Source organism: Lagenorhynchus albirostris, chromosome 13 (genome assembly GCF_949774975.1).
Source record: "Lagenorhynchus albirostris chromosome 13, mLagAlb1.1, whole genome shotgun sequence".
Classification (NCBI taxonomy): domain Eukaryota; kingdom Metazoa; phylum Chordata; class Mammalia; order Artiodactyla; family Delphinidae; genus Lagenorhynchus; species Lagenorhynchus albirostris.
In genome coordinates, this window is record NC_083107.1 from 9,387,023 (window position 1) to 9,409,384 (window position 22,362).

The 22,362-nt window shown below is 45.3% G+C and overlaps 2 protein-coding genes across 4 annotated transcripts in view; one reads left to right on the top strand and one right to left on the bottom strand.

Annotated features, from left to right (window-relative positions):
• The window catches only part of NEURL3 (neuralized E3 ubiquitin protein ligase 3), a 98,989-nt gene extending 85,518 nt beyond the window's left edge, over positions 1–13,471 (top strand). The window contains exon 5 of the mRNA XM_060170119.1: positions 13,424–13,471. The gene's annotated coding sequence lies outside the window, so the exon portion shown is untranslated. The remainder of the gene's footprint in view (positions 1–13,423) is intronic.
• The window catches only part of NCAPH (non-SMC condensin I complex subunit H), a 40,507-nt gene that overhangs the window by 9,023 nt on the left and 9,122 nt on the right, over positions 1–22,362 (bottom strand). For 2 of the 3 annotated variants that reach the window (XM_060170110.1, XM_060170111.1), the window contains exons 2-12: positions 21,264–21,507; positions 21,031–21,121; positions 20,026–20,118; positions 19,565–19,703; positions 18,963–19,087; positions 8,381–8,570; positions 7,208–7,299; positions 6,228–6,451; positions 2,541–2,689; positions 1,807–1,913; positions 1,328–1,450 (exon numbers count right to left, since the gene is read on the bottom strand). In XM_060170110.1, coding sequence (XP_060026093.1) covers positions 1,328–1,450; positions 1,807–1,913; positions 2,541–2,689; positions 6,228–6,451; positions 7,208–7,299; positions 8,381–8,570; positions 18,963–19,087; positions 19,565–19,703; positions 20,026–20,118; positions 21,031–21,121; positions 21,264–21,507 — 1,577 coding nt within the window. The remainder of the gene's footprint in view (positions 1–1,327; positions 1,451–1,806; positions 1,914–2,540; positions 2,690–6,227; positions 6,452–7,207; positions 7,300–8,380; positions 8,571–18,962; positions 19,088–19,564; positions 19,704–20,025; positions 20,119–21,030; positions 21,122–21,263; positions 21,508–22,362) is intronic. The other variant, XM_060170113.1, reaches the window with a different exon arrangement.

The window sequence follows — 22,362 nt, forward strand, 5'->3', positions numbered from 1 at the left end:
AGAAGCAGGAGTTCTTTCCTCTATAAGAAACAATAATGGAAAAAAAAACACAGAAAACTCCTGGAGTGCAAGAATCAAATGACTTTGTTCTACAACCTTCACATCTGAATATGCAAATTACCACCTAAGCCACATTCTTCAATGTTCATAGTAAGGGCCTGAGGAAGGAGAAGGTGGCTTGTGGCCATGGAAAGCAGCTGGAGCTGGGCCGGGCTTGGTGGAAGTGTCCTACCTCTCCCTTCAGCTCCCCAGCAGCCTGGCTCTGCTCCTCCGCCCCAGGGCTCTATTTTCTGATTAGAGCAAGCAGCTGCTGGCATCTAACCGATACTGAACCATGACCACAGTTACTACTACTGCTGCAACTCTGTATCTTTCTGCATTTTTTTTCTTTTTTAAAATTGAGGTATAATTGACATGTAACAGTAAATTACTTCTTTCTGCATTTTTAAGAGTATTTTTGCTAAGTGAACAGTATTGATTATAAAGAAAATTATGAGTGTTGGATTATAAAAACAGAATGTGAGATATCAGCGAATTCAGGGAACTGTATACATATCATTAAGCCTTGTGGAGAAACAGGCAAAATAAGGAAGAGGAAACTGTAGACTGTTTGTATACCTGACACCACAAGATTAAAACAACCAGGAATGCAAATGAGTAGAGGGTCCAGATAAAACAGAACTTAGCATGACCCACTGCCTGGTTACCCTGGCAACGGGAACACCCTCTTGCTGCTTAGCATCCCCAGAGAGGCCACAGGCAAATGAAGTGAATAGCGACTGGGGTGCACACTGGCTAGTCTAGAGAGCTCACCTGAACAGTCATAGAAGGAGAGCAGGCAGGCTGTGCAGCGCTAGGGAGCCCCCGAGGACTGGCACCTACGTCGCCCTGCATGTCACAGTGGGCTCACGTCTACACCTTGATCATGGGGAGGCAATGTGGGCTGGGGAAAGCACCTGGCTAGTAGATCCACAACTATCATGAGAAGGTGAAAGAATCAAGAAATAACTAACAGCTTGTAAAAGCCTTGACAAAAGGTTGTTTATCCCCCTTGCATTTCGGCAAGTAGGCCAGAGTGTCCAGAAGTCCAACCAGGTGAGGTATTTCCAAGTCTTGAGTGTGCATCTGTCCTGTGAGTTTTTCCCTCCGGCTCTGCCTTACCCATGCAATCTCCCGGTAACTCCCCTGGGCTAACATGAATTCCTCCTCACGCGTTCTCCTTCTCCTGAAGGGCGCTGACAATCACACTACCCGCCACTTGATACCTCTGATGCTAAGAACAGGTTCAACAACAACATGACCTCAAGGAACCTAAGAATAGCCTTACCCTGGTGCCTGGTTTGAGATGCAGCTGGACAAGATTTTCAGTCTCATAGTGGAAATCTGTAGGAAGAGTTGTGGCTCTCCAATTCTGGTTCTCCAAAGTGGACTTGGTCAGAACAGTAGCAGCCTATTAATTTTTTAAAAAAAAAGAAAAGGTAGTTTTTTGGCATCTTTAATAAAAATGGTATATATACACACTTTTTTTTTTTTTTTTGGAAGGAGCTTGGGAAGAGTTTGAGCAGCACTAATCTTCCTACTTCTGTGTAAAGGAGTGATTCTGTTAGACCTTATTCATATTGATTCTCTCTGCCACTGAGTTTGGGACTATTTCTTAATTCCTTCAGGGATTGAGGGAGAATGAAGCCATCCATTTACTCTAAGAGTTAAATTTATAATGAATTTTTTAAAAACACATCTAAAAGGGAAAGAGGAGTGCAAAGAGTAATTTAAGAAAGCACAAATGATAATAAATCCAGCACAAACCTTTGTTTTTCGAAAATATACATCAAAGTCAATATCATCGTCAAAGTCGATTTCAAAATCCTTCTTTGTGGTCTTCTTTCTGTTCTCTGAGTGCGAGGTAGTATCTTCTGCAGAAGCGAACACAGATGTCAACACTGCTCACTTCTGTGGCCTATTTACTCATCTTGCAAGATCACTTGACAGCCTTACCAACCACAAGACAGCATTTGTGTCTGAGCATCATATCAGCACTAGGAAAGGCAAATCATACACCTAATATTTATCCCTATAGTTTGTGTTTTTGACAAGAAAACAATACTAAAAAGATATGCTAATTAATCACTTCTTTTCAAAGAGAGAATGCCAACATTTAACACTGGCACAGCACTTCAGAGGGCTGCACAGTGCTGCCGGTGCAGTAACTCGCACGGCCCTCTGGAGCCTGGGGGTGCATTCCCACCTCTAGCCACTGTTTGAAGCACATGGGTGCTGGGGGAGGACAAAGTCACAAGCCAGCTCTCCTGACCCTGGGGAGGGTCCACTCACTCTTCCCACTCACAGGCTTCAGTCTTAACTGACCCCTCATCCCAGGCCAGGCCAACTGACTGTCCAACCAGGAGGCTCCTTATCTGTGTATTTCTACAGCTTGTCAGGAGGTACAAGACAGTGACCGGCATTTCCCTTCTTAGGCTGAACTGCTGACTGGCTGGTCATCTGCACTCTCTCTTCTTAGAGTTCCGTCTAGAAGTACATACGTTTGTGCCGGAGTCTAAAGCGCCAGTGCTCCGGGCCAGCCCACATCGACATGGTTCGGGGGCTAAAGTAGGAATACTCTCCAGGTTTCATGGATAGAAGGGGACACAAGCTCCAAACGTCTCCATCCCCGAGGGGAGTCATTTCTTCTCTGCAACACATGTGAAATCATGTTTTAACATGTACAGTCATGCATGTGTTGATATATACAAGACAACTGTGTATTTACATGTAAAGCAGCATATGACGCAGCTGCAGACTCTACCTACTTTTTCACAAATGGGCAACATTTCTAAGAGTAAGTCCAACATAAATACTTCATCATTAATAAGCCATTAGTTTTTTACTTAATCAGTGCTTTTGCTTCTCTTCATTTTATAATACGATCATATCTATATAAGTACTTTAGATGTTTCAAAGTGCTTCATAAAATGAAGTTTACCCGTTTGAGAGACAAGATAATAGAAAGAAATTGAGTTTTTATATAAGACTGCACAGCTAGTAAAAGCCAGAACTGGGAGCTGGACACCATCCCCTGAATCCCAGCCTCAGGGTCTTTCCACACACAAGGCTTCCTGCCACATGACATGGTAACCGCGTTCCTTCTTCACCATGCTTCCATAAATGAGGGCTCCGCTAACACTGCTGTAGTTCCTACTGAAAGTGAAAAACATGTTATTCTAATTTATGTTCCCCACATGATTGGGGGCCCCCCTTATAATCGATCTGTTAAACCATCTAGCTTTACTCTTTGCTGCGTGTGAAGTGCCTAACTGGCTCGTCCAGCATGGCAATTTTGGGTTGGTTTTTCGCCCTCTCTGCAAGGTACTAGAATGTGTGAGGTAGCTTTCACCTGAAGGCCCCTGCCAGGTCCGTGCTGCTGTAATGCCCTCTAAGGGTAACGGCAGTGAGGAAACTTCACACAGCGAGGACCTTTTCACCTGTATTGAGCCATATATAAAAATCTCCTTTACATCAAGCCTATGGAATAAGCTAAAAAAGCTTTAAAAGAAAGAATTTGCCTTTATCTATAGAATCTTTTTTTAAAAACCAGTAAACTGTATTTGTATATTTACTGTGTGATGAAAACTTAATTTTTAAAATTAAACTATACTAGGGACTTCCCTGGTGGCGCAGTGGTTAAGACTCCTCGCTCCCAATGCAGGGGGCCCGGGTTTGATCCCTGGTCAGGGAACGAGATCCCGCATGCCCGAATTAAGAGCCCGTGTGCCACAACTACGATCCAGCGCAGCCACATTATTAATTTAAAAATTAAATTAAAATATACTTAAAAATCCCCACTTCTAGTCTGTAACTGCCTAGCCTGTGTTAAGTAATAACTGTACTGCATTGTACTGCATTTCCCCCAGAGGGAGAAAGAAGACAGCTTCAGGAGCATCCCCACTCAATTCTCAGCTACTCTCCTGTTAAAGCGAGGGCGATTGGGAGGGCAATTTATTGGGAACTTACGGGCAAAGCTCTAAAGAGCTTGGCTCCCATCTTCTGAGAGTCTGTGAGCCAGAACCAGACTGAGGCCCTTGGGGCTTGAACTCTAGCCTTTTAATAATTCTTTCAATACACAGTGCTATGTGGCAGGCACCCTACTGGTCCCAACTCCCCCACTCACCAACTAACTTAATCCACAGCCCACTCCTCCATCAGGCAGGCTTCTCTCTGCCCTCTGGAGGGAGTCTTTGTTTCTTCTACCCACCCCCACAACCACAAATCCCCTCCTTCAATGTAACACCAGCTCAGTCATGCTGCACTACTACCCGCAGGTTAAAGGTCTCCCCAGTTAAGTGCTCTGGGGTGGATCCTTCCATCCACAGCTCATTATGTGCAGCCAGGATTGGCCAAGGGTGCTGGGCAACTCCCAGCTCCACCCCATTTCCTACCCTCTCTAAGCCTGTTTCCTCACCTGTAAAACGGGGATAACAGGACCTAATTATAGGGTTGTTGTAAGGATTAAGTGATTGTACTTTATATATTATATAAATTATTTGAAATAACTCAGGTAAGGCACCTGGCAGAGTGTCTGGCACGAAGTCAGGATAATAATGAGCTCAGTAAACATCAGATACTACTATTATCATCTAGTCCCAACCGTTCACTTTATGGGTGAGAAAACAAAGACCCCAAAGATCATGCCATTTGTCCCACATCTCACAGCCATCCACAGCAGGGTCAGGCTTCGTTCAGTGCAAACACCTGCTGAGCTCCCAGGAAGCTCCCTATCCTTATGCCACGGGTAAGGATTTCAAGATGGACAAAACCCTAGACTAGAACCTAAGTCCCCTGCCCCTAATGTGCTCGCTCAGTAGGATGGAGTCTAAGATTTTGTTCTGTCTGGAACTGGGGAGAGAAATGGAGACATCTGTTCAAAATTTGTTCAAAATAACCATCTATGGTTATACGGTTACAACAAAATAACAAAATGGAAGTGACTAAAGTCCTTCACTACACCAGTTCCTCAGATGTCACCTCATTGTTTAGCAAAAGTGATAGCTCTTCTCTGACATTTGAAAATGGTATTAAAAGAGCTCATCCCTCCACCTGCCTACCATTTCCCACTTCTTAGAAGATAGGATGGGAAAAGGGACAAAATCACAGGTCTGGTAATAGTAAAAATCAGGAGGGGAGGGTTCTAAAAGGGCCTAGGGGGGTAATTTTTCCTTGAGGTCCAAACTTTCAGCCCCTTGACTTCTACTCAGATCTGAAGAGGCATTATCAATCTAATCATTCCCCCCATGGGGAGACAAAGTGAGCTCAAGAAAGCAATCTCATCCTGGAGACACTCAAGCAACGCTCTTGAAGGGATCTTTGCCTCGGTGGGAAATTATACTGGACAACTTCTAAAGTTTCGCACATACTAAACCAGCTTGCCTGTCCCCACTCCCAGGTTTTCCAAGCTGCTGCTACAGGCACAGGGTTATCAGAGGATCTGTTTGTTCTAGTCTCGTGGAATCTGCTACACCCAGGCCCATTCAAGACCTTTAGAGGCCCTCGGCACTGCAGGATTGTGGGATCCTGCTTGCAGACCATATTCAAAATTAAAATACTAACCTATTAAGTACATATAATAAAGGCCAACAAAGTTCAGACTGCCTTATGGCGCTATTAGACTAATCAAAAATCTAAATGACTAGAGGCCAATCCTACCATCTCCCACACCCCATGTGCTCATTTCTACATGCTTTTTTAGTTTTCCTTGTTTGCTCATCCCCGGTCTACCTATCTAACGACCAACACTGCCCAGACCCATCTCTGCCCTTTAGGCAGGGGCCACTTTCTTCTGGTAATCAACACATAAGCCTGTTTTCTGTCTATAACTGATATGGAGTGATTCAGCCAAAAGCCAGACCATGTGCAGGGTGTCGAAAGGGAGCACCCTCCCTGCTACCAAAATGGAGGTGGTGAGGACAGCCACCAATGAAGTAGCTACTATAACCCAGCACTTTATGTATTTTAGTTCTATGCTTATGGACTCCTGCAATGTCAGGTTTATGCCCAATAAGTGGCTGAGCTGACATTCAAAGGCAGATTGATTCCACGGTGAGTCAGAATGGCTCAGCCTGTGTGACAACAGAGCACAGAAGCCCAGCCAATCAGAGAGACGAAATTAGACTGTCCCAGAAGGAAATCTGGGAAAACTCCTACAGGAACATTTCCCGTGGCCCTGAGCGCCTTACTGGCAGCTCTGAACATGGCAGGGCTCCTTCCAGCTCCCGAACTTGGTGTGATCCCCAGCTGCGGTGTGGTCCCCAACTGCGGTGTAGTCCGGTTCATCATTGGCATCAAAGTCGTCCTCCAAGGCCCCAATAGGGAAGTCCCCGCAGTCGCTCTCCTCCACCTCGGCATTGATGTCAAACACCTGATCGTTCTTCTTAAACTTGTCCACCAGGGCCGACACGGACTGGAAGGGACAAAGAGAGCCCCCAGTTCTCTGCATTCCCGTCACCACCCCCGCCACTGCTGGAGGACCGCTCCCCACCGCCCGCACTCCCTGGAGCCAGTGTTCTCACAACAGCAAAGCGCTGAGGAAGTTTATATTGTGCGGCACAGGATGAAGCTGTATTGTCGTTAGGCACATTTTGTAAAACATGGAACAGGAATCTGCATCCTTTAACTACATGTTTAGAGAAGACAGTTTTCCATGGAAACCATTTATTTTGGAGGTTGTAGTAAGTAGGCTAAAGGGGGCCAGGCTAAAAATACACAGAGGAAAGCTTTACACATGATAATTTCTCAGGAAACTCTGTGCCAAGGGACTCAACCCTGAAGAGCAGGAAATTCTTCAAGCTTGACAGCAGCCTAAGAGACCAGAGGCCACTGGGACAACCATGTTTGAGAGTAAATCTGATAAAAATCGAGCACCGTGGAATGGAAGGATTGCCTTACCCTGGGGAAGCAGACATGAAGTTGATCCCAGTACTCTAATCCCAGCTGGCTAGTGAGCCTGCTGCAGCACACAATACCACTCCCACCCCTGCCCCAGGGCTTAGTCCCTACGGAGGAGCCAAAGGAAATATTTTCTGTACTGCTGGCTAAATAAAAACGATGCCACAGTTTTGGTTCCCATTGGGCAGAACTAATCTTAGGCCATCTCACTGAAACCACGAGCTGTTGGAGAAATGCCCAGAGCCCTCAGAAATCCAGAAATTGACCACACCTCATTATGTGTTTCACTGTCCCATTTAGTGAACTGGAACCCCGCCAGGGAAGGGCAGATCTGACGGTCTTCCACACACTGCTGCAGGGGTGCTGGGAGGACAGGAAGATCACAAAGAGGGTTCAGAGCAGGATGGAGACACGCCTCACCCCCTCAAGATGACCAGAGCAGCACCATGGAGGGAGGGGCACGGCCACCTCCTGTTTCTCGGGAAGAGGCTGGCTGGCAGCCGATCTGTTTGCAGATCACTCTCCTGGCAGAGGGCGTGCACTCAGGCACATGCCCACACTAGAGGCAGGCTCCACACTGGCATCCCAGGAATGAGGAAAACACGAGAGCAGAAACCCGAAGCACAGACTTTGACTCTGAAATCGACTCTGTGCCCTATGCTAGAGTTGGGAAATCAAAAACCCATCCTTAAAGCATAGTAAGTGCACAGCCAATTGTGCAATGCCACTTATTCTAGTCCCAAATTAAACTAGGTATAGATTACCTACCTCAGTTGAGTGCATACACCTGGACAATTGTTAGTACAAAATAGTTATACTCAGCAAATTTTAGACAAGAATAAACAGGAGAATGGGCCCCGTAACATCTGCGTAGCCCTGCAGAGGGGAGGAACAATTTCATGTAACACATGAAAATCATTCCACGGGAGAACAGCGCCTGGCCCTCACACCACCCTGGGCCTGTCCTCAGAGGATCTCCCAGAGGGGGGTGTGGAAGGGGGGTAAAATCACTGCCAAGCCTGTATGAGGGACTGACAACAAGACAGATCTGTTCTCAGACCACCACGGAGGATTCTGAAAACAGTTCACAAAGCCCTCTTCTCCTCAGGATCCCCTGGGTTAGTAACAGGCCTCTGGCTCAACAAGTCTCTTAAAGCCCCTCTCCCAAGTCCAAAACTCTGACACTCCAGGGTGACTGCTAGCAGGGCAACTGAAGGACGTGGCACATACAGACCACGAGCACTGGCTACTACTGTTGAAGACTCCATGCTGCAGACAGGCTGAAAACTTAGTTTCTCCCAAAAAATGCCCACTTTGTCATTCCAGAGGAACCTTCTGGGCAAATAAGCAACAGAAGAGCATGATGGGCTTACTATACCCATGGTTATGTAGAAACTTCTCTGATGACTGAACTGCTCTGCTAAAAGGCATCACGTGGACCTACCTTTTAAATCGGTCATTTCCACCCAACCTAAATCCGGCAAGTCAAGAGGTTCTCCAGTGGAGAGAGTCTGGACATCGGAGGGAAAGAGCAGCTCACTTCTATAGTCGTGGCAGTGGAGGGTGGAGAGAAACACCCCTGCTGTACTGCACTCATCAAACGAGGCTGCTGTCTTCTGGAACATGGGATCAATCTGAGCACAAAAACAGAGGGAACCCAGAATTATGGGATGTAGCCAAAGGAAATAGAAAATCTCATTCACTGGACCCTGCTCATTCGCAGCTGCATATACTGGATTGAAATGTCTCTGCACATGATCAAAAAAGGGGGAGGGCCTTTCTAACTGACCAGGTAAAATCCCATCCCAGTTCAAAAGGAGGGCTGTACATGGTCAGATGGATAAATGTACACAGTAAATGGTGACAAGCTTATACCGTGTCAATCTGTTTGTTTACAAACAACCCAATCAAAAAATGGGCAGAAGACTTAAATAGACATTTCTCCAAAGAAGACATACAGATGGCCAACAGACACATGAAAAGATGCTCAACATCTAATTATTAGAGAAATGCAAATCAAAACTACAATGAGGTATCACCTCACACTGGTGAGAATGGCAATCACCTAAAAATCCACAAACAATAAATGCTGGAGAGGGTGTGGAGAAAAGGGAACCCTCTTACACTGTTGGTGGAATGTAAATTGATACAGCCACTATGGAGAACAGAATGGAGGTTCCTTAAAAAACTAAAAATAGAACTACCACTTGACCCAGCAATCCCACTCCTGGGCATAGACCCGGAGAAAACCATAATTCAAAAAGATACATACACCCCAATGTTCATTGCAGCACTAATTACAATAGCCAGGACATGGAAGCAACCTAAATGTCCATCAATAGAAGAATGGATAAAGAAAATGTGGTACATATATACAATGGAATATTACTGAGCCATAAAAAGGAAGGAAATTGTGCAATCTGCAGAGACGTGGATCAACCTACAGATTGTCATACAGAGTGAAGTCAGAAAGAGAAAAATATTGTATACTATCACTTATATGTGGAATCTAGAAAAACAATATACATGAACTTATTTGCAAAGCAGAAATAGAGACACAAATGTAGAGAACAGAAGTATGGATACTGGGGGGGAAGTGGGTGTGGGATGAATTGGGAGATTGGGATTGACATATATACACTATTGATACTATGTATAAAATAGATAACTAGGGCTTCCCTGGTGGCGCAGTGGTTGACAGTCCGCCTGACGATGCAGGGGACATGGGTTCGTGCCCCGGTCTGGGAAGATCCCACATGCTGTGGAGCGGCTGGGCCCGTGAGCCATGGCCACTGAGCCTGCGCGTCCAGAGCCTGTGCTCCGCAACGGGAGAGGCCACAACAGTTGAGAGGCCCGCGTACCACACACAAAAAAAGATAACTAATGAGAACATACTGTACAGCACAGGGAACTCTACTCAATGCTCTGTGGTGACCTAAATGGGGAGGAAATCCAAAAAAGAGGGGATATATATACATATACGTATAGCTGATTCACTTTGCTGTACAGCAGAAACTAACACAACATTGTAAAGCAACTATACTCCAATAAAAATTAATTTTAAAAAAATCTGGTTATTTACAATATACCTGGACAGTATCCTTCTGCTAGCCTCTTTCCACGGCCACCGTTTTTAAACGTCTATCTCTAGTAGAATGCTACCACAACAAATTCTGCTGACTTAAAAAGCCTGTGTGATGGATCTGTTCACAGAATCCCATCACTCCTCTGAACAGAAATATTTTCGAAGAATTGGAAGAACACGAGTAAGAGATCCGGGCAAAGGACAGGCAGAGTCCGCAGGGTTAGATGTCCGGGTTAAACATGGGAGAGGTTGTCAGAAGACCCCTAAGGCTGGGGTTGAGGAGCAGGAGTGGCATAACCACATGTCACCAAGCCCCAAAGGAGAACAGGGCAAGGCACATGCATGTGTGGCAAGAGGGCAGAAGCCACCTGGGACTCCACAGGAGGCCCGGTGACAGGAAAAAGGTCAGGTACCAGGTTCACAGGTCTTCCTCATGTCTCAGGATGTGGCTACTATGGAAAGAGGGGCCCTTAATTCTGAGGACAGGTGTTGCTCTCTGGCTCTTTTCCGGCCCCCTTAACCCTGAGCCCAACCTCACCAGAACTGAGTCTTCTCTCGCCTCCCGATAAGCTAGTCCCAGAGCAGCACATACGGCACCTCCACGTTCTCCCTGTCTCCTTACCCCTCACCTGGTCAGTTACATGGCCTGGTGGGTTTTCCTCCCAGTGTGTCTCTACCACCTACCCCTTCTTCCCATCCTCACTGCCACCAGTATAACCCTCGCCTGAGTTAACCCTTGTCTCTGGTCTCTCCTACTTCTTTTCCTAAAAATACCAGTGGTGCTATTCCCATTCCCTTCCTCAAATGCTCACCAGAGCAATGGTTTCCCACCTGGACCCCAGCACCCCTAGAGGTCTCATGTAGTTAATGAAACAGCCTTTCAAAGAGTCAACACGGAAACTGTACACTGGCCCACATTAAAGCTGAAACGCTAAGATAACTTTCCTCACTTTTGCCTAGAATTAGATCATGTCAGTGTGAGAACAATGGTTCTTTCATGTCAATTAGATTTGACTTACATCTTTGAGTGATTTGTGGGAAAATGAATTATTGCTGACTGTACAGTCTGGATAAATGAACTTTTTGAAACAAGGATCCCAGCAAGGAAGAGAAACAGTAAGAGAAGGCCTTGGTAGACAGCAGACTACATGACAAAGTCTAGGGTTGTTTCAGCCTCATGAGAAAATCCACAGCTCTAGCCCAACGTGCACACTGTCCAGCTTCCTAAGGAACCAGAACTTTTCCTGCTTCATGGCCTTTGCTTACGCCTCTGCCTAGAATCACCTTCTTGTCACCACCTGACAAACACCTACCCTCCCTTCACAGCCCAGTTCAAATCTCACCTCTTCCGGAAACTCTGACCTCCACCCACTCTGGTCTCCTGAGTATGTGCCTTGACCTTCCTTACATTGTGTCTATTTGTGCCCTCCTGGTCTGAAGGACTGAAGCATAATCAGGCTGGAATCCCCGTGACAGCAAGAATTCTGCACACAGCAGACAGCTGTGTCCAAAATAAATCAGCTCATATACAAACAAGGGTTCTCAGCTGGTCCAGACACACCCACAGAACACCTGCTGTCTAATCTCCCGCCACTGCCAAGAGAATGCAGGTTCAATGAATAGCTGAAACTTCAGATTCTAAGTTTGTACCCACCACCCCCCTTCTTTTTTAGCTTCCAAACTTTCACTTATTCTACGTTTACCACAGATTACAGAGCAAAAAAAGCTTCCCAGGACTGAGGTTCTCGGCTTTTCTTCAAGATCCTGTTGTCTTCACTTGCATACATAGACCAGATCCTGTTGTCTCCACTTGCATACATAGACCAGATCCTGTTGTCTCCACTTGCATACATAGACCAGATCCTGTTGTCTCCACTTGTGTACATAGACCAAAGCCCGAAGCCGCAGGCCTGAAGGCAGCAGCTTGCTGCCCTTTCGTCCCCTTTAGAACAATGGGAGCGGCCAGTGCAAGCCTCCTCAGGCTCCCTAGAACTGGGTCTACCTGGGAAGACACAAGATGGTAGGAAAAGAGAATTTCCAACCATGCCGCTGAATTGAACAGTTCAGTGTAGAACCAAAAGCACAAGCAAGAATGATGGTGAAGTAAATATTCAGATTACCTGGGAAGGTGAAAAAACAAGGAGAATTGGGAAGGGAAGGTTAGGTGGGAGAGGATTTTATGGCTCCCCTTCAGATGTGTACAACATATTGCCATGGATAAAGCACTTTGACAAATATAACCCACTAACACAAAACTCAGGGATATCTGTTTTTAGTTTGACAAAGTGAGATTTGGAGACTTTTCCACACAACTAAGACAGTAAAACCAGGATCTGAACTTTACATGGTCTGCCTCCAATGCTGACCCATAGATAGAAAAAAAGAATACAACTCCCTCCCCTAAAAAGCCTGGCCCCCTCACCTCTACCCTAGCTCTTGGGCTTTGGCCTCGGGGCCCTGCCCAGCCATCCCCATCCGAACACAGTCCTCACCCCAGCACGGGCTGGAGAACTGTCCTGCCCGGACCCCATCAGCCAGAGTGAACGCAGCCAGGCCCCTCACTCCCTGCCACCACACACTCAGCCTCACCACTACCATCTGCCTGAGACGATATCCTCTCAAGGGGGTGGGAACTGGTTTCTGGGGGAAGGTGAGAAATATCTTAGAAATTACAATAATTTGTGCCTCTCCAACCTTGACCTTACTTGCAAAACTGTATTCCTTTGGAATTAATTTCAACGAAGAGGGATAGGAACAAAACATCTAAAAAGGCTCAGTGGTGTGTGTGTGGGAGTGTCATGACGAAAGCCTGGGAAGCACTGCTCTAAGGAAACACGGTATTGCCCGAGGACACCGTCTCCCCAGCACGGCTGCTTCCTCTCCCGCAGCCCTCACACCGCTGGCCTAGACGTCAGATAGGTGATTTCCTTGCGCCTCATTGCAGCTTCCAGACTATATTCTCCTTCCCAATTCCTACAACCCTCACCTCTGAATGTAACATCAGACTCTACCACCCTCTGCCCATCAGACTCTACCACCCTGTTGCAATCACCTTCTAGTCCCCAGGTCACAACCCTACCCACTTCCTAGAAGATTTTAATATTATCTCTGACTCACTCCTGTTCTCCAACTTTACTGCTGTCGTGGTTTCCAGTAATTTCACTATCCATGTAGACCCATCCAATATTCTGGCCTCTCAGTTCCTTGATCTCCTCTCCTTCAGTGGTCTTGTGCTTCATCCTAAGAACCCCAAGACTCATGGGATCCTAGCATGACCCCCTGCCTCCTCTACCTTTTGCTCCCTGGCCTGTTTTCTGAATTGAATCATTAACCAGGACTGCAACCTCTCTGTATGCTCAATTCCAAGTGCCCCTCTCTGACAACCACCTCTTGTCTTTCCAGACTACACCTTCTTGTCTCCAACGCCAAGAAGCCTTTGTCCCATCAGGCCCTACAGTCTACTGGTCACATGGCTTTACACTGTCCTTCACACACCTCTTTTCCCAGCTAAAATTCCACAATCAATGATCACAACCACCCCCTTGCACACACTCTCAGCTCCAGCGCCCCTTTCAGCTGTGTCACATTCACTCAGCTAAACACAATCCTTTGTTAAATCTAACTTTCTGCCTACTCCATGCTTGCACCCACACAGCCAGTCATGGCTGGAGAAAGACACAAAGTCATGGGATTTCCCTGGTGGTCCAGTGGTTAAGAATCCACCTTTCAATACAGGGGACGCAGGTTCCATCCCTGGTCGGGGAACTAAGATCTCACATGCTGCGGGGCAACTAAGCCTGCGCACCACAACTACTGAGCCCACGTGTTTTGGAGCCTGTGTGCCACAACTAGAGAGAAGCCCACGCGTCACAACGAAGAGCCTGCGCACCTCAACGAAGACCCGCATGCTGCAATGAAGATCCCATGTACCGCAACAAAGACCCGACAGAGCCAAAAAAAAAAAGACACAAAGTCATGCTGACTGACCTCACTATAAATCCACCCTCCAGTGCCCTCAGGGAAACCCTAAGTGTTGTCTAGACATCAAACTACATTTCCCTAGTCCCTCCACTCTCCCATCCTCCTAGATGACTCCCTACTACCTTATCCTCTCTTCAAACCTCCAACACTTTCCTCCTCTATACTGTCAGTTGAAGATCTGGCTTATTTCACTGATGGGGGTGGGAGTGGGGGGTGGAAGGGGAAGCACAACCAGAAGAGAATATCCAGAATGCACCCATGTGCACACACTCAAGCCCCACCTCTCATCAGCCACTGTGCTCCTCAGACAAGACCCATCCAAGCCATCCAATCCTTGCCCTTCTCACCTGCTCACCACCCTAGCATTTCTCCTCCCTTTTCTGTGTCATCAATAATTCCTTCTCCACTAGACTGTTGCCATCAACAAGTAAACATGCTGTTAATTCTCCCATTTAAAAAAACAAAAAACAACAAAAAGGCATTTTTCACAGAACTAGAACAAATCATTATAAAATTTGTATGGAAACACAAAAGACCCCAAATAGCCAAAACAATCCTGAGAAAGAAAAACAGAGCTGGAGGATTCACACTCCCAGACTTCAGACTATACTACAAAGCTACAGTAATCTAAACAGTATGGTATTGGCACAAAAAACAGACACATAGATCAGTGGAACAGGATAGAAAGTCCAGAAATAAACCCACGCACTTATGGTCAATTAATCTATGACAAAGGAGGCAAGAATAAACAATAGGGAAAAAAATGATCTCTTCAATAATTTGTGGTGGGAAAACTGGACAGCTACATACAAAAGAATGAAGTTAGAACACTCTCTAACACCATACACAAAAATAAACACAAAATGGATTAAAGACCTAAATGTAAGACTGGAAACCATGAAACTCCTAGAAGAATACACAGCCAGAACACTCTTTGACATAAATTGTAGCAGTTATTTTTTTGGATCTGTCTCCTAAGGCAAAGGAAACAAAAGCAAAAATAAACAAACGAGACCTAATTAAACTCAAACGCTTTTGCACAGCAAAGGGAACCATCGACAAAATGAAAAGACAACCTACTTGACTGGGAGGAAATAACTACAAATGATATGACCGATAAGGGGTTAATATCCAAAATATATAAACAGCTCATACAACTCAATATCAAAAAAAAACAAACAACCCAATCAAAAAATGGGCAGAAGATGTAAACAGACATTTTTCCAAAGAAGACACACAGATAGCAAACAGACACATGAAAAGATGTTCAGCACTGCTAATCATCAGAGAAATGCAAATCAAAACTAAAATGAGGGGCTTCCCTGGTGGTGCAGTGGTTGGGAGTCCGCCTGCCGATGCAGGGGACGCGGGTTCGTGCCCCGGTCCGGGAAGATCCCACATGCCACGGAGCGACTGGGCCCGTGAGCCATGGCCGCTGAGCCTGCGCGTCCAGAGCCTGTGCTCCGCAACGGGAGAGGCCACAGCAGTGAGAGGCCCGTGTACCGCAACAAACAAACAAACAAAACAAAAGAAAACAAAACAAAAAAACTAAAATGAGAGGGCTTCCCTGGTGGTGCAGTGGTTGAGAGTTCGCGTGCCGATGCAGGGGACACAGGTTCGTGCCCCAGTCCGGGAAGATCCCACATGCCGCGGAGCAGCTGGGCCCGTAAGCCATGACCGCTGAGCTTGCGTGTCCGGAGCCTGTGCTCCGCAATAGGAGAGGCTACAACAGTGAGAGGCCAGCATACCGCAAAAAAAAAAAAAAAAAAAAAAAGATGATAAACAGGGACTTCCCTGGTGGCGCAGTGGTTAAGAATCTGCCTGCCAATGCAGGGGACACGGGTTCAAGCCCTGGTCCGGGAATATCCCACATGCCGCGGAGCAACTAAGTCGGTGCACCACAACTACTGAAGCCCGCATGCCTAGAGCCCATGCTCCGCAACAAGAGAAGCCACTGCAATGAGAGGCCCGGGCACTGCAGTGAAGAGTAGCCCCCACTGACTGCAACTAGAGAAAGCCTGTGTGCGAGAAAGACCCAACGCAGCCAAAAATAAAATAAAATAAATAAAGAAAAAAAAGACCACAAATAACAAATGCTGATAAGGATGTGGAGAAAAGGAAACCCTTGTATATAGTTGGTGAGAATGTAAATTAGTGCAGCCACTATGGAGGGTTTCCAAAACACTAAAAACAAAACTACCATTTGATCCAGCAATTCCACTCCTGGGTATATATCTGAAGAAAACGAAAACACTGATTTGAAAAGATACATGCATCCCAATGTTCATAGAGGCATTATTTACAAGAGCCGAGATATGGAAGCACCTTAAGTATCCGTCAACAGATGAATGGATAAAGAAGATGCTGTGTATATGTGTGTGTGTGTGTGTGTACGTACACACACACACACAATGGAATACTACTTGGCCATAAAAAAAAATGATGTTTCACTGTTTGCAACAACATGGCTGGACCTCGACATGGCTGGAGGTTATTATGCTTGGTGAAATAAGCCAGACAGAGAAAGACAAATACTGTATGTTATCACTTATATGTGAAATCTAAAAAATAAAACAAAGGAATGTATATAACAAAATAGAAACAGACTCAAAGATATAGAGAACAAACTAGTGTTTACCAGTGGGGAGAGGGAAAGGGAAGGGGCAAGATAGAGGTAGGGGATTAAGAGGTACAAATTACTATGTATAAAATAAATAAGCTACAAGAATATATTGTACAGCACAGGGAATAGAGCCAATATTTTATAACTTTAAATGAAGTATAATCTATAAAAAGTTTGAATCACTGTGTTGTACACCTGAAACTAATATAACATTGTAAATAAATTACACCTCAAAAATAATTTTTAAAAATTAAAAAAAGAATATATTGTGCAAATATTCCCATATCAACAAATACTACAACATCATTCTTTAAAAAAACAAAAAAACTCAGGACCTTACTTTCCCTTGCCATTCCATTACTCTGCCCCCATTTATAGCAAAACTCTTCTAAAAAACTGCCTCCCAAAAAAAAAAAAACTGCCTCCCTTCTCATTTATTTCCCCCTGCCCAATTCATTTTGAAAAATTTCAAACCTACAAGAATGCTGAAATAGTAATATGAATCTCTGTGTAACTTTTACCTAGATTTCCCAACAGGTAACATTTTTCATATTTGCTTTCTCCCTGTACCCTTTCTCCCTGTACTCCCATATTTGTAAAGCAAATATGAAAAATGTTACCTGGTGGGAACAGGTAACAGGTAACAGGTAACATGGCTCTATTCCCTGTGCTGTACAATATATTCTTGTAGCTTATTTATTTTATACATAGTAACTTCCAACCTTCTTGGAAGTAGATATTGCAAGACTTTGCCTCTCTGGCAGTTATTAAGCTATTGCCACTCAGCTCCAAACCTACCTTCTATACTTTGCTCTGTGATGCTGGGTTGGAGACCACACTTCAGCTGTGCCAGCAGCTCCCTATTGGGCTCCACCAAAAGGGGGCACTAGAGGGAGATGGCAAGGCTGGAGGAAGGAGAAGGGACAGGCTTCTTTCTGCAGGATTCCTGTTCCTGGGAGTGTCACCCAGCAGTGATTCACCAACCCAGCAGCAGCAGGTCCTACCTGGGCAGTAGCTGAATTTAATTTGTACTTTTTCCTTATACTCACAGAACCAACTGCGCCGGGTGCCAATAAGAGACACCAGCACCAGTGGGCATTCCCTCCTCAGACGTCTGGGTCCTGGGCCCCCAAGCCCCTCCTCCAAACTCAGGGACACCAGCATCAGCCAAGCAGCACCCCTTCCTTGGAGGTCTGAGCTGCAGCTCCCCAGGGCCCCTTCGCCAAGCTCACCATGGCCTCAGGCTGCCATATTTGACACGGCTGACCACTCCATCCTCCCTAAAACACTCATTTCAATACCACACTCTCCTGGCCTTCCCCCACCTACTGGACGTTGCTTATTCAGCTCTCTGAACTGTTAAGACAGGGGTATCCGGGCCCAGTCCTTTTTCCACATACACTTATTCCCTTGGTGATCAATTCCAGTCTCGTGACCTTAATTACTAAGGTAAGAGAAAGAAAGAGCAAGGTAAGAGAAAGAAATAATCTAGTCCATCGTTGGTGGGATGCAAGTAAGAGAAAGAAATAATCTAGTCCATCGTTGGTGGGATGCAAGTAAGAGAAAGAAATAATCTAGTCCATCGTTGGTGGGAGAGTAAGTTGGTATAACCTTTTTGTGAGGGCAATGGAAATTTCATGTCTCAGAATTTTCTTACAAATATACTCCCAGAAGAATGCAAACAGGTACAAGAATGTTCACTGAAATTGTTTTTAATAGCAAAATTTTTTTTTTAATTGTAGCAACATCTGTTTGCTTTAAATTAACTGCTAATTTATAAAGAGGCCTCTGGTACCATTCCTTTAAGCAGATTCCTCAGGATTTGCTAAATCATGTAAGGTTGTTTAGAGCATGGACTCTGGAGCCAGACCACTTAGTTTCAAATCCCAGTTTACTTACTAATTACGTCATCTTGGACAAGTTACTCCACAGCCCTGAACCTCAATTACCTCTTCATAAAATGTAGCAAGGATGTTGTAAGCACAGAATGGGTTAACACAGGACACGGGCCTTGGGCAGCACGGTGTGCCTGGTAGACACACAATAAATGTTAGCTGTCATCACCACTGCTGCATGTACTACAGAAGAAAATTAATATTTTAATCAATTGGTTTTCTCAGTAATTTGCCATCTCGTTCTACTCAATCATTCTGAAATATTGAGGGAAAAGCAGGGACCTACCCCTGTCAGTCTTCGCTGTAAAGCTAAAGGATGACAACGCAGAGACACCAGTTGAATATTTTACTCCCTGGAGGCCTGAACAAGCACATAGCAGCAAGTTTCTGCCACTGAGCCTCTGAATTAGTCAGAGACTACACTGGGCACACAGTTTCTCACCTCACACTTTCGATCTGCTTCGGAGACGTTGAGGTTGTTTATATTCGGCTCGATGGTTTTGTACAAGTGCTTCTTCCTTGGCTTCGGAGCCTTCTTGGTTGTTCCTGTTTCGGTTGCACTTCCATCTACAAGGAGTAAGACCGTGCACTGCAGGGGCTGCTTTGGAGCACGTAACTGAACTTATCAATTCAAGCTCTTCAAAACTCTAGAGAGTGATCGTAATTAAAACACATGCCATCCCCTCAAAGCAGCAGGCACATCTAATCCGCAGCTTAGGGAGAAACCAAACTACTAGATTAAGTATTTGGTTTCTGATACAAGTCAATTTCCAAAGACTCCCCAAATCAGAAGCTCCCTAGTTGGTGATGTTTACTCAATCTTGTCTAAATAAAATCTAAAAGCTTTTATAAGGTCCTTCTCTTTTCCAAAGAAAAACAAATCTAGTGTTTGAGTATCTTCTCAAATATAATTCTGAAAACATCCATGTCTTCAACAGAATGAGAGAAGTGATTTCTTGTGACTTCATTTCAGTATGTTACTCAAATAACTACCTGCAACACCCTTTAAAAAAGCCCCTTACATCCAGATCCCAACCCATGTACCTGCACCATGGCCCTCTTCTTCTTCCGGAGATGGTGCATCCTTGCCCAGCCCACCAAGGACTCTGTATACATCAGCATGGACGGCATCTACGCGCACAGCATAGATCTTGGTGCTGGCATCCAGAGTGCCGGCAGCCACCTAGTCAAACAAGCAGAGGTGTACTCATGGTGATCATAAAGAAGGAGCAGCTGAACGGCAAAACAAAGCAATCTGCATAAAATATGTACTTGCCTTTAAGAAAAAAATGAAAAAGATTCCCCTAACACAGGGAATAAAAAAAAACATAACAGATATTTTCTCTACATTTCATCAGTTAAGGAAAGAAAGTTAAGTAGCTAATAAAATGTCTTAAACAAGGAAGGCTCTCATGTATTTGTAGAATTCAATTATTGTGCTATGCTAAGGATTAGCAATCACTAGCATTAATTCAGATGCAAGAGAAGGTGAACATCCTTCTTACTTTAAAGTTGGTCGGTTCGGCATCTTTCTGTTTAAGAATCTCTGACATAAAATCAATCAAGTGCAAGCCAAAAGCATTCTTGGTGGTGATTTTCTGAAAACAGAAAGTTTTAGAAAGGTTTGTTATTTATAGCCTATGCTCACATAAATAATGCTACCCTGTCATGGGAAGCTGAACTTTTAAACAGGAATATCCCACATCTCAACACAGATATCCATTCCCACAAACATCTGGTGATACAGCTAAATCCGTGTGTGTACTTCCTCATTCTCAAGGTCTGGAGTGACAGCACACAATTCCTGAGTGTTCCTGTGTGCAGGTCCTCTTCTAAGCACTGACACAGAGGGGCTCAGTGACCCTCAGAACGACTCTCAGGCAAGGACTATTCTCATTCCCATTTTACAGAGGAGGACCACCCTACAGCACAGTGGCTGAGTGACCTGCCAAGGCCACGCAGCTTTGTAAGTGACAGGATTCCAACTCAGGCTACATCTAGGGCTCACAATTAGCCCACAACCCTACTATCTATCTACTATCTAGCTCCAGAACTACACTCTTTTTTTTTGCGATACGCGTGCCTCTCACTGTTGTGGCCTCTCCCGTTGCGGAGCACAGGCTCCGGACGCGCAGGCCCAGTGACCATGGCTCACAGGCCCAGCCGCTCCGCAGCATGTGGGATCCTCCCGGACCGGGGCACGAACCCGCGTCCCCTGCATCGGCAGGCGGACTCCCAACCACTGTGCCAGGGAAGCCCCCAGAACTACACTCTTAACCCCTAGGGTGCTGCCTCGTGACACACCGCAGGGGGCAGGCAACTTGTCAGAGGGACACCAAAGGTCTGGAAGAAACAGTAAAACCACATTGAAAACACCAGCACTGAGAAGAGTCACTAGAGAATAAAAGTACACAATCACTGATCATGCATTCTCTACAGAATCAAGAAGACTAGATCTCCTCTCTGATCAAGCTGCAAAATCGTCACTGCTTAAACCGGCAGATACTCACGTTTTCAGCAGACAGTTTGATACAGGTGGAGTAATGCTCAGTAATCTGCGTGTTTGTAAACTTAGGAATCGTAGCTGAAACATCAACATTCCTAAAGGAAAGAAAAAAACACAACTCTGGCAAGGATCAACGACACTGGATCTTTTCAAAATCCAGACCCAGAATCCACAAGGTATTGTGGTAATGCAAACCCACGTAACCCACCACAACAAGGCAGCCCAGCGCCCACTCACCTACTGGAGGGGGAGGCCAGCAAATGAGGTGAGTCAGTGCTGAACTGCAGGTCAAAGACCCTGGAGCGCCTCCGCTGCAGCCGCTCCTTCTCGTCGTCATTCTGAGGAAAGTCTTCAAGGACTGGGGTGCCAGGAGTATTGAGAGGGGCCTTCCTGGGCAGGGCCATGGAGAACACCTGCTCTGAGGGTGAGGAGGTGCTTTGGTGGCATTCACGGGTCCCTGAAGGAGAGTTCTTCATTGTGGCTGACAGCAGTGGAACAAAACACTTGCTCAGGAAACCTTAAGCAGGACATTTCCTACGTCTAAACAGGGGCTGGGACCTGTCCCAGGGTGGAAGTTCACAGCACATTTCCCACCAAGATCTTTTCCAACTCTAATATTCTATGGCTAGAACCTCTGTAGTTCGGGTTTCTTGGGGGGTGATGGGTTTCTGATGCTTCCTGCCAATCTGGACAAATATCAACTACGCAGCTACTGTAAACCTAAAGCACTATATGGGACATAACAGTGGTAAGAAAAAGTCGCTGCCTCTGATCAGCTCACAAACCAGCAGAACAACAGATATATATAACCATGATGACAGGCAAGAGAGAAAAGATAAGATGCTGACATAAGGGTGAGGGATGGGCTATCATGTCAGACAGACTAGGTTCTAATCCCAGCAGGGAGACAGAATAAGCAACACAAATTTGTAAACTAAATAGAATATTCCAAAGAACTGCCCACAGATTACTTGCTAACTGCAAAGGGAAAAATGTCTTTTACAACGAAAGATCTAGCAGTAACCACGTTAACCAAACAATCAGATGTAGCCTCTCTAAAAATGAGACAACTTGAAACTTACTCATCTCCTTACAGGACAAAATATGAAATTCAGAGCATCATCCGTAAAATACTTTGCCAAATATGCTTAACCTAAATTTAACCAAGACTTTAAATCTAACTTCCAGTTTATAAGAAATATAAGGGCTAGAGAACAAGTTAAATAATATCAGAAACAAACATTTAGACAATTCCAGAATATGGGACAGTTAGCTCTTAAAAAAGTCAATGTCAAAAAAAAGAAAAAAGAAAAAAAAAGTAAGGGATTCTTCTTGA